This window comes from Diabrotica undecimpunctata, chromosome 10 (assembly GCF_040954645.1).
Source record: "Diabrotica undecimpunctata isolate CICGRU chromosome 10, icDiaUnde3, whole genome shotgun sequence".
NCBI classification, from domain to species: Eukaryota; Metazoa; Arthropoda; class Insecta; order Coleoptera; family Chrysomelidae; genus Diabrotica; species Diabrotica undecimpunctata.
In genome coordinates this window covers 38,365,797-38,378,844 of record NC_092812.1, presented here as the reverse complement: position 1 = coordinate 38,378,844, position 13,048 = coordinate 38,365,797, and the positions used below count along the sequence as shown (strand labels likewise).

General features: G+C 31.1%; 1 protein-coding gene across 2 annotated transcripts in view; it reads left to right on the top strand.

The window, feature by feature from the left end:
- Positions 1-13,048, top strand: part of LOC140452516 (zinc finger MYM-type protein 3-like) — a 76,360-nt gene that overhangs the window by 26,651 nt on the left and 36,661 nt on the right. For both annotated transcript variants that reach the window (XM_072546830.1, XM_072546829.1), the window contains exons 4-5: positions 777-947; positions 1,006-2,197. In XM_072546830.1, the coding sequence (XP_072402931.1) occupies positions 777-947; positions 1,006-2,197 (1,363 nt within the window). The remainder of the gene's footprint in view (positions 1-776; positions 948-1,005; positions 2,198-13,048) is intronic.

Here is a 13,048-nt window from a genome sequence, read left to right as displayed (position 1 = left end):
TTTTACTTTCTCTATTATTTCTTTTAATTCTTTTTCATTAGATGGTTTTCCTCTGTTCGTTCTTGATCGGTATTTTCCTTCAGTTCTTCTTCTTCGTATTTTGTTATGGGCATTTCATTTAGAAGTTCTTCTAAGTATTATTTTCATCTGTTTAGTATTTACTTGCCACTTTCTAAATTCCTTCCATTTTTGTTCTTGTAGTGCACAGGTTTTCTTTGATAAAAACTCATTTTTCTCATTTTTTACCTTGATCGCTCAGGTCTGGGTTTACCGAGCGTCAGCACTATAGCGCATCCAAATCTCAAATACAAAGTGAATCTGGTCGTGCTGTACATAAAATCGGTGTAGTCGACACCAAACTTTCTGAGACTTGCAATGTGGTTTGTGACTTAGATCACATTTTTTATTCTTGTAGTAAATTTGAATTAAAAAGACAGGAACTTATTAATAGTTTATTATTGCAAAATTTATATCACCCTTTCAATTTACTTTATTTGGTATCATTAAATATGTATAAGGTGTATAAAATTATTTTTACGTTCATTAAAATGTGTAACTTATAACTTTAGTGTAGGTGTTAAGCTTGTTAGCTCTGTTGAATCGCCAAATATTTTACCTATACTTTCCGTGGTCTTGTTAAGTGAAATTCCAGTGAATTGTTCTGATGCTAATTTTGATACAAACATATTCGTAATTACATTTGTGTATCTTTTGCTGTATGGTCATATATTTAAATATTAGTCGGCTAATTTAAATTAAAAGTAATTTGTTAATAGGCTGAAAGGGATGCTGCTTCTTCAATGCGCCCACTTCGTGATATCAGTGAAGCCAGTACATCAAGTCAAGTGAATAACACTGAAGGATCCTCACATCAGTCAGGAGGTTCTTCCATAGTAGTTTTCAAACACGAAAGAGATGATTTGGAAGTATGCAATCGATGTAAACTGGTAAGTATGTTTAAAAAGTAAGTTGATAGATTTGTTAATTTCTTTTATTATTTTACAGAAAAGGAAAGTCCGATATTACTATGCTATGAAAACTAATGGAACACATTATTATCTGTGCGACGATAATTGCTTAAATGATTTTAAAAACAGCCACGCAAATAAGGTCGTTTTAAATTGGGTTGAACGTTGTTTAAGGGTTAAGGACTTATCTGAAGTGCAGAGTACAGAATCTGTTTCACTTATAAGGAGATGTGCTTCATGTAAACGAGAAACTAATGATATTAATCAAAATTTAACGTGGGAGATTATGGATTTTTGCAACGAATATTGTTTAACAAAATATCAGAAAGATACAGGCTCACAGTGTTCAAACTGTAAAGGAGATGTGGAAAGTCACTTTCTTGGAAAATACTGTGTTAGATTTGGTAATGACATTAGGCAATTCTGCACAAGTACATGTCTTGATAAGTACAAGAAATTCCTTAGAGTGTGTTCATACTGTCAACAAGATATTTCTGCAGGAGATTCTGCATTTTTGGCACCAGTTGGGGATAAAGGTCAATTTAAAGACTTTTGTTCCCAAATTTGTATGGAGAAATATGATATAATGGCCACTGGTAGAACTCTCACAGTGCCTCCAGGTACAATCTGCTCAGTTTGTAAAGCTGAAAACTCCATCACGATGGAATTTGAGTTAGATTCAACTCTCTACTACTTCTGTGGTGAGTTATGTTTTGTGGCATTCAGTTTTGTAGAAAATATTTCAACAGGAAAATGTGCCATGTGTTCTAGACATTTTCAAAAATCAACTCTTGAAAAACATACAATGTATTATGATAATGTTCAGTACAGCTTTTGCTCCACAAGCTGTGAAAATATCTACATTATTGCTCACAGAAAAATAGTAAATTGCAGTTGGTGTAAAGTAAAGAAGTATAATTTTGATATGATACGACAATACAACAAACAAGGACCTACAATAAATATGTGCAGTGTGAACTGTCTTAACCTGTATAGGTTTTCTATTGAAAGAAATAATATTTGCAGTCATTGCCATAAGGTTGTTCCTCCTTTGTATCATTTAAAAAGTCATGATGGTGTGATGAGAAGCTTTTGTACTTATAATTGCGTAACAAACTTCCAAAATAAATTATCGAGTAATATTGGATCAACTATACGCAATAGAGAAGAGAGTACAATTTCCAATGCTTCTACTAGAAAGGGTAAAAGAAATACAGGAACAGATACAAGTAAGTACTTATTTTAACACGAATCAGTCGGATGTAAATAAAGCTTCACTAGCAAAATAACACAACTCATATTCAGCAGTCATAAATTATTGTTTCATATCAACAACAATTTTTCTACCATGACATCGTTTGCTTGTCTTATTTATTCATTTAATAGTAACTAGAATATCACAGTCTCTTTGTTTACACTATTCCTTTTAGGAAGCAACTTTTCCAATTTTGATTTTCCTTTTCAGCTGTTTAAATGCTACACATTTAACCTGTCATCTGATTCAATTACTTTCATCAATTGTTGTTCTGTTGTTTATTCTTCTTCGTGCCTTCCTAATCATTCTCATTTTTTAGTGTTGGATGGCTGTTATTTTTTTGACTTGTCGGTTGGTCGATTTTAAGCCCCCGTTGTGTTATGTTAAAACAGTTGAAATGTCTCAAGTTTTTTTTTCTGTTATAAACCGGTCTTACTACAGCAAATTAAGTTATTGTACTTCTTCCATTTATTCATGATACCTATTCCAGAATTCTGGAACCTTGTAAAGTTTGTTTAGCAGTAAATGGTTGACTTCAATTAGTACCGACTATAAACATCCTGAGTTAACCGATAATAGTATAAAGGCCCGGTTTCAGGTAAACTTAAATATGTTTCCTGGTGAAATTTGTCAATCTTTATTTCTTAATGTTGATTTAATTGCGTACAATCCAAACTCATTATAATTTCATTAATACAGATAAGGCTTATATTGACGAATCTATACTGATAAGAGAGTTAGAATTCAATGGTAGTGTGCGACGGGTTTGCTAATCACCTTTTAAGTGGTTTTCAGGTATTTATATAATAAGTTTATGGAACTGAATACCAACCAGTATTTAAATACGAGTTCTTGATAAAAATTTTTTGTCTTTATGTATCACGGGAAGTTTTAAGTAGTATTACTCATTTTATTCATTACGTTTTCTATCATGTGACGTCCGTGGGATGATAATAATAATGGGGCTTCTTCGAGTGTTCCTGTAAAGAAGAAACATTTATCTGTAGATGCAAAGCAAATTGTAAAAACTATATACAGTACCTTACTTAAAAGAGGACTTGACACAACTTCCGCTACGAGTGAAATATGCGATGTGACGAAAATACCTCTGACCACAGTAAAAAGAATTACATCAAATTCAAATGCCCTGTGGCTTTCTACAAAGAATATTAAAGACTCCTGCGTCGACTATCATGAAGATACAACTGCAGAACTTTTTGAAGAATGGTTCAAAAATAATCTTATGCCAAAAATTCGTCAGAATAGCGTGTTAGTAATGGACAATGCAAGCTATCACAGTCGCCAACTAAGTAAGACTCCAAACTCGAATAATACTAAATTGGAAATTCAAAATTACATGAAGACAAATGATATGTATTTTGAAGAATGTTACACCAAACAAGATCTTTTAGAAGTTTTAAAGGCATTTTCTATTTTTCTATAAAAAAAGTATATGTGATACATTGGCAGAGGAAATGGTAGTGATTTTGGAGATTTTGAAAATGCCATAAAATTCCAACAACGTTTATATACCCTTGATGATTACCTAAACGTGATGAAAAAATCCCGTAAAAAGAACCCACTAGTAGTTAACAGAATGAAAAAAGAAGAATTCGTTGGAATAAAAAAGTTGGAAACTATGATTACAAACCGAAGTCAGACATAGAAAACAGTAAGGCTGGTTTAAAACAAGAGAAATTTAAATAAGAAAGGATATACCACTGATTATTTTTATGAAGGGAATTGGAGGGGATATGAATGCTCATAACTCTTTATGGGGCTCACTGCACAATGATGCTGTAGGTCATCAAATCGTCAGCAGTGTCGAGGACCTAGATCTTATTATTTTGAATAATGGGGAACCCACATATCTTTCCAAATATGGTACTCAGAAATCTATGATTGACATTTCTCTCTGTACAGCTAATCTAGCCAGTAAAGTTTCCTGGTCCGTATCTTCAGATACCTTAGGGTCAAATCATTTTGCTATAACCATGAACCTTTTCACAAATAACACATCACATGAAACAATTTATCCAAAAAGCAAATGGAATATCAATAAAGCCAATTGGTCACTGTATACATCCTTAATAGAAAAAATGTTTGTCAACTATAGTATCTCTTTAAACACGAAAATTATAATTTTCTTATTAATTGTATTAATGAATCTGCTTCAAAATCTATCCCTCAATATAAAATTCTTAAACTCAAAAATCGTCCCCCACCACCATGGTGGGACCCTGAATGTGATATAATAATTAATGAAAGAAAAAAGGCATTAAAATCTTACAAACTTTCATCGAGTTTTGATAACTACTTAAAATGTCAGGAAGTTACTGCTCGAACAAAAAAGCAGTTGAAGCAAAAAGCTAAATCCAGTTGGATCAAATGGTGCTCCAATTTAAACAAAAATACCTCTTCTAAGCAAATATGGTCACAGGCCAACAAAATGAATCAAAAACCGCAGAATAGTATGAAACCGTTCAGCAATGAAGTTTTAGATGACTTCTTTAATAAAGTTTCTCCTCCCTGGGTTCAATTTCTCTAACCAATCCGAACAAAGTCACCAATCCAATCACTTTTTGTTAAAACCTTTCACTAAATCTGAATTAGATTTCGCTCTCAAAAATTGCAATAATACCTCCCCAGGGATTGATCAAATCAAATACCCTATGTTAATCAACCTACCAAGAGCAGCTAAAGATCTACTGTTACAGGTATTTAATGACATCATTCAAAATAACATCGTTATTGATTCATTTAAAAACGCCATTGTTGTTCCTATCCTAAAGTCTGGTAAAGATCCAAATATTGCAAATTCATACAGACCCATATCGTTACTTTCCTGTGTTTTTAAAACTCTAGAGAGACTCATAAAATTTAAACTGGATTGGTGGTTACAAAAAAATAATTTGCTACCAGAAAATCAGTTTGGTTATAAAAGAAGCTTTGGAACACTAGATGCTCTAACAACCATTGTGGTAGATGTACAAAGTACCTTAACCAGAAACAACTATTTAACAGGACTATTCTTGGATATTGAGGAAGCATACGAATCAGTTTGCTTGTCAACTTTAAGAAATAAAATGGTTAATTTATTTCATATGCCAATCGCATTCGTGGATACAATAATTGGATTTTACACAAAGAGGATCATCTATGTAAGAGATCATAATAACAAGCTAATTGGACCGCGATATAATTATCAAGGTATACCACAAGGCTCAGTTTTATCTCCAATCTTATTCAATATATACAACTCTGACATACATAACATCCAAATAAATAATAGTTCATTCAAAATCGTACAGTATGCCGACGATTTCTGCATCTATACAGAAAACAAAAAATATGAAACTTGTATACAAAGCCTTAGCAAAGTATGTGAATCCCATTTTTCATGGTTCTTAGAGAATGGTCTCAATTTATCTATAGAAAAATCAGTAGTATCTATCTTCACAAGACATAACATTCCTACAAATGAAAATATCATTCTGAACGATCAATGTTTTAAGCCTCAAAATCATGTCAAATATCTAGGCCTTATTTTGGATAAGAAGTTAACTTGGAGACAACACATAGAGTGCATGTTTGATAGATGTAACAAAGGCGGCAATTTCCTCAGAATGACAACTAAAACGTGGTGGGGTTGCGATGTAGAAACATCCTTGTTGTTTTATCGCGCTTATATACGATATATTCTAGATTACGGTGCTACTCTTTATGGTTCCGCCTCTAAGAACCTTTTAAGAAAAATCGACACGTTTCAAAATTCTATTATGAGGGTATGTTTGGGTGCTATGAGATCAACCCCTATACAACCCTTATATGTTGAAGCCGCTGAGCTACCCCTGGAAAATAGAAGAAACTTTTTAAGTGAAAAAAGCCTTCTGAAAATTCTATTAATTAACTCCCAGTTATTTTCAAGCGTCCGTCAACTTAACGAGTCAGATATTACAAACAAATATTGGGAGAAAAAACCTTCCCCGCCTTTATGCATGTCATTACAGAATAATCCTATTTTTTTCAAGAAATTGGACACGGTTGACAGAAGCTTAGACTACTTTTCTTTATTCCACAGAACTCAGGTTATAATACCCACTTATAGTGAGAACACCATTATGAGTAGCAATCTTCTAATATCTCTACTGCAGGATTATAGGGAAGCCACAGTAATATACACGGACGCATCAAAAACAACAGAAGGGACTGGATGCGCATACTTTTTACCTGCTACAAACGTAGAATTCAAGTATAAACTACTATATGAATTTTCAATCTTTTCAGCGGAATCAATAGCTATACTTGAAGCTCTAAAATATGTTAAAAACACCTGCAATAGACATATCTTAATTCTGTCAGATTGCCTTTCAGTTTTGCAGAGCATAAAAAACATTGAATTGCCCTCAACATTTAGCAACCCCTACATATTTGAAATAAAAGACCGATTGTATCATTTATCATCGACTGGAGTCAACATAAAATTTATTTGGGTCAAAGCACATATTGGTCTCAAACATAATGAATATGTAGATCATTTGGCTAAAATGAGTGTAACAACTGGCTCTACGTTGAAATATATGCTTAATACATCAAATGTTACTACGATTTTCAAAAAAAAATTAGATGGCAACTTAGATGGAAAGAGCAATGGAAACATTACTGTTCTACAAACCATAAAAGGTATACCTCTTTACAACCAATTATACCTCAAACAACCTGGTTTCAGAATTTCAAAGCTCCTCGTAAATATATTACTACTATAAATCGAATACGCTTTGGACATGCATGCTACCCATGCCATTTATTTAAAATTAAAGTCATCGATGATGATAGTTGCAAACATTGCGGCAAACTAGGTGACCTCGATCACATCTTCTTTGAATGTCCTAAATTTATTCAGCATTCAAACTCCCTGTATATAAAATTAACAAAATGCAATACATACGCTCCATATAATATACAGTCCTTGTTAGCCATAGGTTCTGTAACAATATATAATTTAATTATAGAATTTTTGTCAGACACATGCATAGCTTTATAAATCTGGTACTCGTTCATGAAAATTTTCATGAGCGTGTATAGGGTTAGACTTGTACCCTTTGTTTATCCTAAATGTAACAATACCTTATCCGTGGTCCAGTGTTGTTTGTCTGTTAAAATAAATGTCTTGACGGACCCCTAGATGAGAAGCGAGTGTCATTGTATTTTCCTTCGATGTGTTCTTCTATTAATTATTCGTCTATTTCGTCTTAGGGATATCGCTGTGCATTTGTCTGAGAGAAATAATCTGTACTTATGTGTATATACCTTCTTAAGGAATATATTATAACTAGACTTCGGCAAATATGCATATTGCATATTTTGCATATTGTGCATATTTTATGCAAATATTTCATATTTTGGCATATTTGTATAAAAGTTTGCATAAAGTGCATAAAAGTTCAGATTTTTATACTGTATTTGAAAATTTTTAAACATACCAATTTATTTCAATTCTTGTATAAAATTTTGTAGTCATTTTAATCAAGAAATGATCTAAGTACGTAATCTCTACAGGTACAAAACATTTACAATTTCAAAGAAGATCAATTTAAGTAGCCCTCAACATTCTTAGAAAGTCTCGGTCACTGAGGCATTCAGTTATTGGATAATCGCTAAGGGTTCGCTCATTTGCATTTTATGATCTAATGCCCAAATCTATCTACAATTTATTGTATCTTAACAGCAGGTAAACGGCTAATAGTTTTGTTCCTAATTTAGGGATTTTCCAAAATCTCCCAGTTTATTGAATTAGGTACCTAAACATTTCTAATTTGATGCTAAGATTTGTAAATCATTTTTGTTTTGATATTCAAAGCGTAAACACTCGTTGTGCGTAACAAAAAGGAAGATTGTGATTTTATAATGCCTAAAACAACCAGTGCTTCAACTTGGATTAAACCTTATAAAGAGCTGTCTATGGATATGGGAAAAATCTACTGTTCAGTCTGTGGCAAAATTGTAAGTATCTAATATTTTCTATTAAATATTTAATATTTCATACATACAGGGTGTTTCCAAATGACACTTACAACGTTTGACTGTAGATACTTCTCGAAAAATTGAACAAAACGATATAGTTAATGAGGGGTCAAACTTATTTACTTTTCGAGATACAGGGTGTTAAAATTTAAAAAAATTAAATTCTTTTAGTTAATAACAACAATAACTTTAAAACCAATAAACTTGAAATTTAGTACTCGTAGGTTGTTTTTAAATGAAAAATAGCTTCCTTTAGTGAGAAAAAATTGTCCATGGTACAATACAATGGTGTGTATTTAGAAAAATTTTTCACCTTTACTTTTTTTATGAAGTCAGCTATTCTAAAACACAATTATTTTTATTGTAATTGAATTAACAAAAAAAAAACTTTTGTTGAATTTTAAAATAAGTTATATGATGTACTAATGGTTAGTAACAAAAACTAATTTGTGGATTAATACTGCATTTAAAACACTTAGCGAGTGTTTTTTTTCCAAACCAGTTATTTGATTAACCAAAAACACCTTGTATATTTTTATATTTTAAAGGTTGGGTTAAAATAAAGGTTTTTATTTTTATTTATAGATAGCATGTGAGAAGAAATTTCAGATAGACCAACATGTGAGAACTGCTTCACACATTGCAAAAAAAGGAAAAATAGGAGGAAAACATCAAACTTCAATGGCTAAATGTTTCCAATCTACTTCAAAAAAATTAGATGAGCAAGAAACTTTTAATGAAGACTTGTGTCGCGCATTAGTGTCTGCAAACATACCGCTTTCAAAATTAGCAAATGTAAATTTTAGTTCGTTTCTAAAAAAATATTGCAAACTTAATGTTCCAAGTGATCGGTCTCTAAGAAGAAATAATGTGAACGGGCTATACTCGTCGGTGTTAATTAATATTAAGGAAGAAATTGCAGATAATTATTTTTACATATCTGTAGACGAAACCACTGATTCCTCAGGAAAGTATATTGCTCATTTATTGATTGGTGTTCTTAAAGAAGATACCTTACCAAAATCTCATCTTATTTCATGCCAGCAACTTGAGAAAACAAATGCTTTAACAATTTCGCGTTTTATACAAGAAACATTAGCAACTTTTTTTCTTCCGACAACTATTCCTTCTAATAAATTACTGCTTATTTTATCGGATGCTGCTCCTTATATGGTGAAAGCAGGACAAAATTTAAAAATATTTTTCACAGATTTAATACATGTTACTTGTGTAGCGCATGGATTAAACAGAGTTGCAGAGGAAATACGAAAAAAGTTTCCTCTTGTAAATACCATGATATCCAGTGTCAAAAAAGTATTTCTTAAATCTCCTATAAGAATTCAACTTTATAAAGAAATGCTAGCTAACATTCCTCTTCCACCACAACCTATTTTAACGCGATGGGGAACATGGTTAGAAGCAGCTAATTTTTATGCAGATCATTTTGTTAAAATAAAGAACATAATTGATACGTTAACAGATGAAAGTTCCCAATCTCTTTTGGATTCTAAACAAACTTTTCAGAGTAACTTGCTTCAACAAGAACTTTCATTTATAAAATCAAATTTTAGTTTTGTTCAAAAAACAATTACTCAGTTAGAATCACCAAAACTGTCATTGTTCGAAAGTACAGCATTAATAAAAGAATTTGCGTCATGTTGTCGGAACGTTAGAGGTAATATTGGAAAAGATATTTTAAAAAAATTTGAAGCTACTATGGAAAAAAATAAAGGTTACCATATTCTTTCTGAAGTAGTCAGTGTTCTAGCTGGAAATATTTCGGAAACAATTAATTTAGAACCAAATGTTTTGGTTAGTTTGAAAAATGCTCCCGTTACATCAGTTGATGTTGAACGAAGTTTTTCCATATATAAATATATGTACTCAGACAGAAGTTTTTGTTAGAAAATTTTGAACAATACTTGGTCATTTATTGTTACCATAATTCTAAATAAGTTTATTCATACTTAAAAATGATGTAGTTACTTAAAATAAATGTAAATCTTAATGAATAGTAGGAAATATTTAGTTATGTACACTTTTTTTTTAAATAAAATTGTTACTATTTTACGATTTTTTTATTTATTTGTATGCATATTTTGTAAAATATTTGCATATTTTCGGGTAAACACGTGCATATTTATGCGCATATTTTCTACATTTTTATTTGCATATTTGCCGAAGTCTACTTATTAGATTTTCAGATTCAATTAATTTATTAGCACTAGCAAAATTATTGAGTTCTACCTTAATTTTATTCCTACCAACTACCGGAATTTCAGGTACTGAACGTAAAATTCCAATTTGCCGATATTACCGTTTTTTATATGTATTATATATGGTACATTATCTCCTAATTTATATCTATTATTTAATTTTAAATTTATTAGTTTATTTAAATTTGGATTACCTGATCTATATATTTTATTTAATTTGGTCAAAGTTGCATCGTTATTAAAATCAAATTGGTTACATACCTCGTTAGTGCTAGTTGTTTGGCTTTTTTCGTTTGTTACCTTATCATTTACTCTAATGTTCTTATTTTTTAATTTTTCAAATTCCATCATCCTATATTCTCCTAATTCTATATAAAATTTCCTTCTGTCTGGAGGCCTCGGTGGAATTTCTTCCATGCCGATTTATTAGAGATTTCATTCCTACACACGAAATATATACTTTCTTACAGACCACTAGTTTAATACGGCTCTACAGTACTAGTGATACCGTAAAAGTGAAGAAAAAACCTTAACTTTTGCACGCAAAGAATAGGTAACGTTCTTTAAACTTCAAACGATAGTAAGTGAATAATTTTAAATGAAACACCCTATATATATATATATATATATATATATATATATATATATATATATATATATATATATATATATATATATATATATATATATATATATTATAATTTTAATAAAAACAAAAGAAATCAGTCTTTCAAATAGTATTAGGGTTCCCTATACCTAAAATTAATACTTTTGGGAGATAATTGTGGTTTAATGTTAATGATAAGATATTTAGTGTTTTATTCTAGCAGGCCGTGCATGAATATGTCGTAATTGTCATTATTTGTCGTTATTGGCACTTTTGCAAAGTGGTAGAAATGGCTCGTTAAGAATTAAAAAATGGAGAATGCATAAATTTACTTTTAATATATGGAGAATATGACAGTTATTACTAGAACATGTGCTTTATTTGCTAAAAGTTATCCAGATCGGCCACGAACTACCCGTGACACTGTGAAGATATTACTTAGAAATTTAATACATTTAGGTTGTTTTCAACAAAATGTTAAGAAAGCAAAGCCTAATATTAATAATAATGATCATACAGTTAATGTTCTTGGTTACTACGCAGCTTATCCCGAAGCGTTTTTAAACGAGAATTAAAAAACAAAAATATAACTATTCTTTCACCACACTTCAAAGTTTAAAGAAAACAGACTAATAAAATAATAAAATTTGTAACGATAAAACGTCAACATAATGAATTTTTGAAGAATATTATATGATGTGACGAATCAAAATTTACAAAAAACGAAATATTTATTAGGTACAATTCGAATTGGTTCTCAGGATCGATGGGAGTGGGAGTTTAATAATCTTTTGTCGATCACAAATAATATTAATTATGGCATATTCATACACGGCCTGCTAGAATAAAACAATAAATTTTGATTAAAAAGTCATTTATAAAAAGGTACATTTATTTAAAAGAACCCATTCACGCTACATCACAGAACGTTTTAGAAATGACTACTTTAGAATGTATGAAGTATGTATGAATGAGTTAAAAACAGTTATGGGAATTAACATTTTTATTTGCGTCTAATAAAAATTTTTCTTCTCATTGCGCCGTCTCCTTTCGAAGGTTGGCGATCCAAATGGCAATTGTAGTTTTGGAAACTGCTGCGCGAAAGATCTCTGCGGATGAGCGGTCGAACCATCTCCTCAGGTCTTTCAGCCACGAGTTCTGGCGTCTTCCTACTGATCTTTTGCCCTGTACATTTCCTTCTAGTATAACTTGAAGTAATTCATATCTTTCGCCTCTCAACACATGACCCAAGTATTGCATTTTCCTCTCTTTGATTATTCTTAGTAATTCTTTTTGTTTACACATGCGACGAAGTACCTCAACATTAGTAACTCTTTGTACCCATGGAATCCTCAACATTCGTCTGTATATATACATCTCAAAGGCATCTATTCTTTTTTCTATTTCAGAGTCCATAAAAATAGGTTTGTTCTATTATATTGTATAAAACAATTTTTACACAATTTTACAGTACATTTTCTATAATATGTCCTTGGTTTGGCTTTACAGTTTTCTCCTGAACATCGTCTCTTTCCCATCGAATTGCATGTCCGTAAATACTTTAGATGCTGATGTTTCGATCTTTCTACTATACTTTTTTTACTAACTCAAGTTTAGGTTGGGAACTGCTACAATTCGATGAAAATCTAATAAAGTAATATTTGACTTACTGACTCATTTTTAGAAAAGCCACGAATTTATTAATGCCATATAAATTGGTCGTGTGAATATTGGTCAATATCACTTAGTTCTGATTTTATTAGCATATTTTCCAACAAATATCAGTGTTGATACATGCCTCCTATAGATGTATTATATACTTCCGGTTAAGAAATAAACATTTTCTTTTGAGCTTCTGATTTCATCTAGTAGCTTGTGCGAGATGTTCTATATTTTTAAAATTAGATGCTATAGTAATACACTTATTATCGCTTCATTTTACAAAAAGTATCTCTCCATTTAAATCAAATCGAAAAAG